Raw genomic sequence first — 2,607 nt, 5'->3', positions numbered from 1 at the left:
TTTTACTAATGTGGCATTTTTCTCCTTTCACATCATAAAAGTAAAATTTACACACTTTGTATTACTTCAATGATTATGAATATTATTACTTTTCTAATTTACTTTGGCATTGGAAACGAAACCTCAACTGAAAACAGGAAATATCGGCATTCAAATCAATTCAAACCTTCCTTTAAGTCTCAAGAATCGTTGGTTTCCTTCATTTACGATGTTGAAATATACAGAAATGTGCAGTTAGAAAAAAAGAAATAAAAAACATATGATTGCATCTATCATGGATCTGTTTATATTTCCATAATAACATGCAATGGATTGTGCTACTTTCATTAGATAGTTATATGTTTTTGACTATTCAGCTATTTATTTCTTTGATGGCAGATTGAAGTTGTAAACCCTGATGGCACTCCAGCACAAAATGTCAGAGTGGTAGTGCATCCGGGTGAGGTGCGGGGCACCACTTCAGTCAATGGCATGGCAAGGCTTTCCATCAATACAGAAGAAAATCCTACACCAATGATAGTCACAGTAAGTGCGAGGAACTGTATTTATTTATATCCTTTTTGTGGTGTTAGCACATTGTTGTCAATTCAAGAGATAACACAGGGACACAGTTTTACCTTAACCAAAAAAATGTGTCTCTGTAAATGAAAGAATGGTGTACTGTATAGAGGCTCATGACCGTCACTTTTCATTGTATTCAGTTCCACATCCTGGGCACTGCCGATGTGCCCTTGAGCAAGACACCTAACCCCCTAACTGCTCATCACTCCACCATCTCTCCACAATTGCATGTCTATAGGCCCTGTGTGTGATTGTATTTGGCCTATGTGTCACACACACATTGAGTGAATAAACAATTTCCCATTGGGGATTAATAAAGTTGACCTTCTTCTTCTTCTTAATTTTAGGCAAAGACCGATGTTAACGGTATTACATCTGAAAGGCAAGCATCAGCCAACATGACAGCTCTCCCATATAGCACGACAAGCAACAGTTACATCCACATAGGTACATATGATAACAGAAATACTAACAGAAGTGCAGTGAACTACCATATAAGACTTTGCCTTCATGATGATAATTTTACATTACAGGTGTGGATACAGCTGAAGTGACGTTAGGAGAAAACATGAAAATCAGCCTCAACCTCAACAGGCAGGAAACTACACAACATGACATCACATACCTGGTAAGAGATGTTGCACCTGTGTATGTGCATGTTTGAGTGTTCATGTTGCTTTCTGTAACCTGTGTAGTACAGTATGTAGGTATGCGTGTCGAATACTGATGTTTAAATTTGTGTCCACAGATTTTGAGCAGAGGTAAGCTGGTGAAATATGGCCGTTACAGGACAAAAGGTCAAGTACTGATATCCATGATAGTCAGCATTACCAAAAACATGCTGCCATCATTCCGCATCTTAGCCTACTACCATACAAATGACAATGAAGTGGTATCAGACTCTGTGTGGGTGGATGTCAAGGACTCCTGCATGGGCTCGGTGAGACACACATCACTGATGTAAAAGAGTTGAAGTGGGCAAACAACAAAGGTATAAAGTTATTTGTATTTTTCCCAAAAAGAAGTATACTTTCTCCTTCAGTTGAAGCTGGAAGCATCAACACGTTCTTCATCCTATGAGCCTCGCAAGATGTTTGGTCTGAAAGTCACTGGAGATCCAGAAGCCACAGTGGGTCTGGTGGCAGTTGACAAAGGGGTCTACCTCCTAAATAACAAGCACCGCCTCAACCAGAAAAAGGTAATTTCTTCATTTTCATATTTACGTATCTGAATTGGTTTCATTGGAAAAAGCTCACACTATAATATGCATAGTGTGCGCAAGTTTGTGAGCTTGTGGATTTGAATAATGTCTAGAATAAAGTTTGTCCTGCACCAGATACTTTGCAAATGTAAATATTAGGATATCATGCATTTATATAATGCTTTTTCTGCCAAACCACTTTAAAAGATTGCCTCTCATTCACCCATGCACGCACGGCCAGCGGATCTATAGGGCAGGGCACTGGCCTAACCATCCGGAGAAGTTTGGGTTTCGTGTTTTGCTCAGGAAAGCGTCTTGTGGAGCACCCAGGGATTGAACCGCAAGCCCTTAGATAGATAACGACATGTTTCCTTCACATGTGGCAAACACTAAGACTTGTCTGCTTGTATATTTGTGTGTGAATGACTTCCATCCTGCTTAGGTATGGGACATGGTGGAGACATACGACACAGGCTGCACGCCAGGTGGAGGGAAGGACAGTATGGGTGTGTTCTACGATGCTGGGCTGTTGTTTGAATCCAACACTGCTTCTGGGACTCCCTATAGACTAGGTAATACTGCTTCACTCTCCAGTGTCATTCTTTTTCCTCCTTCCAGTAACCTTGTTCTCTTAAAATGCCCTATCCTGTATAAAATCCAAAGTTGGGCAACAAATGGGAGACGGCTAAATTGAGGCGGGGCGAAATATCACTAATTAGGAGACACGTGCATAGACCTTTTGGGTTTTCTTATTCATTGCTATACATTTCTGTATAGTCTTAGCAGACTGTATATAGCATGACTTCTTAATGTCCGGACCCAGCCCCTACCTTGTCTTACCTTGT

The 2,607-nt window shown here is 40.5% G+C and overlaps 1 protein-coding gene across 1 annotated transcript in view; it reads left to right on the top strand.

Moving 5' to 3' along the window:
* Window positions 1-2,607, top strand: part of LOC118326570 (complement C3-like) — a 34,428-nt gene that overhangs the window by 8,030 nt on the left and 23,791 nt on the right. The window contains 6 exon segments of the mRNA XM_035659589.1: window positions 373-525; window positions 909-1,008; window positions 1,095-1,189; window positions 1,310-1,501; window positions 1,604-1,759; window positions 2,205-2,334. Coding sequence (XP_035515482.1) covers window positions 373-525; window positions 909-1,008; window positions 1,095-1,189; window positions 1,310-1,501; window positions 1,604-1,759; window positions 2,205-2,334 — 826 coding nt within the window.

Source organism: Morone saxatilis, unplaced genomic scaffold (assembly GCF_004916995.1).
Source record: "Morone saxatilis isolate NCDOM2014 unplaced genomic scaffold, NCSU_SB_2.0 Contig17, whole genome shotgun sequence".
NCBI lineage: Eukaryota > Metazoa > Chordata > Actinopteri > Moronidae > Morone > Morone saxatilis.
The sequence above is the reverse complement of the archived record's forward strand: the minus strand, read 5'-3'. Positions and strand labels throughout refer to the sequence as shown.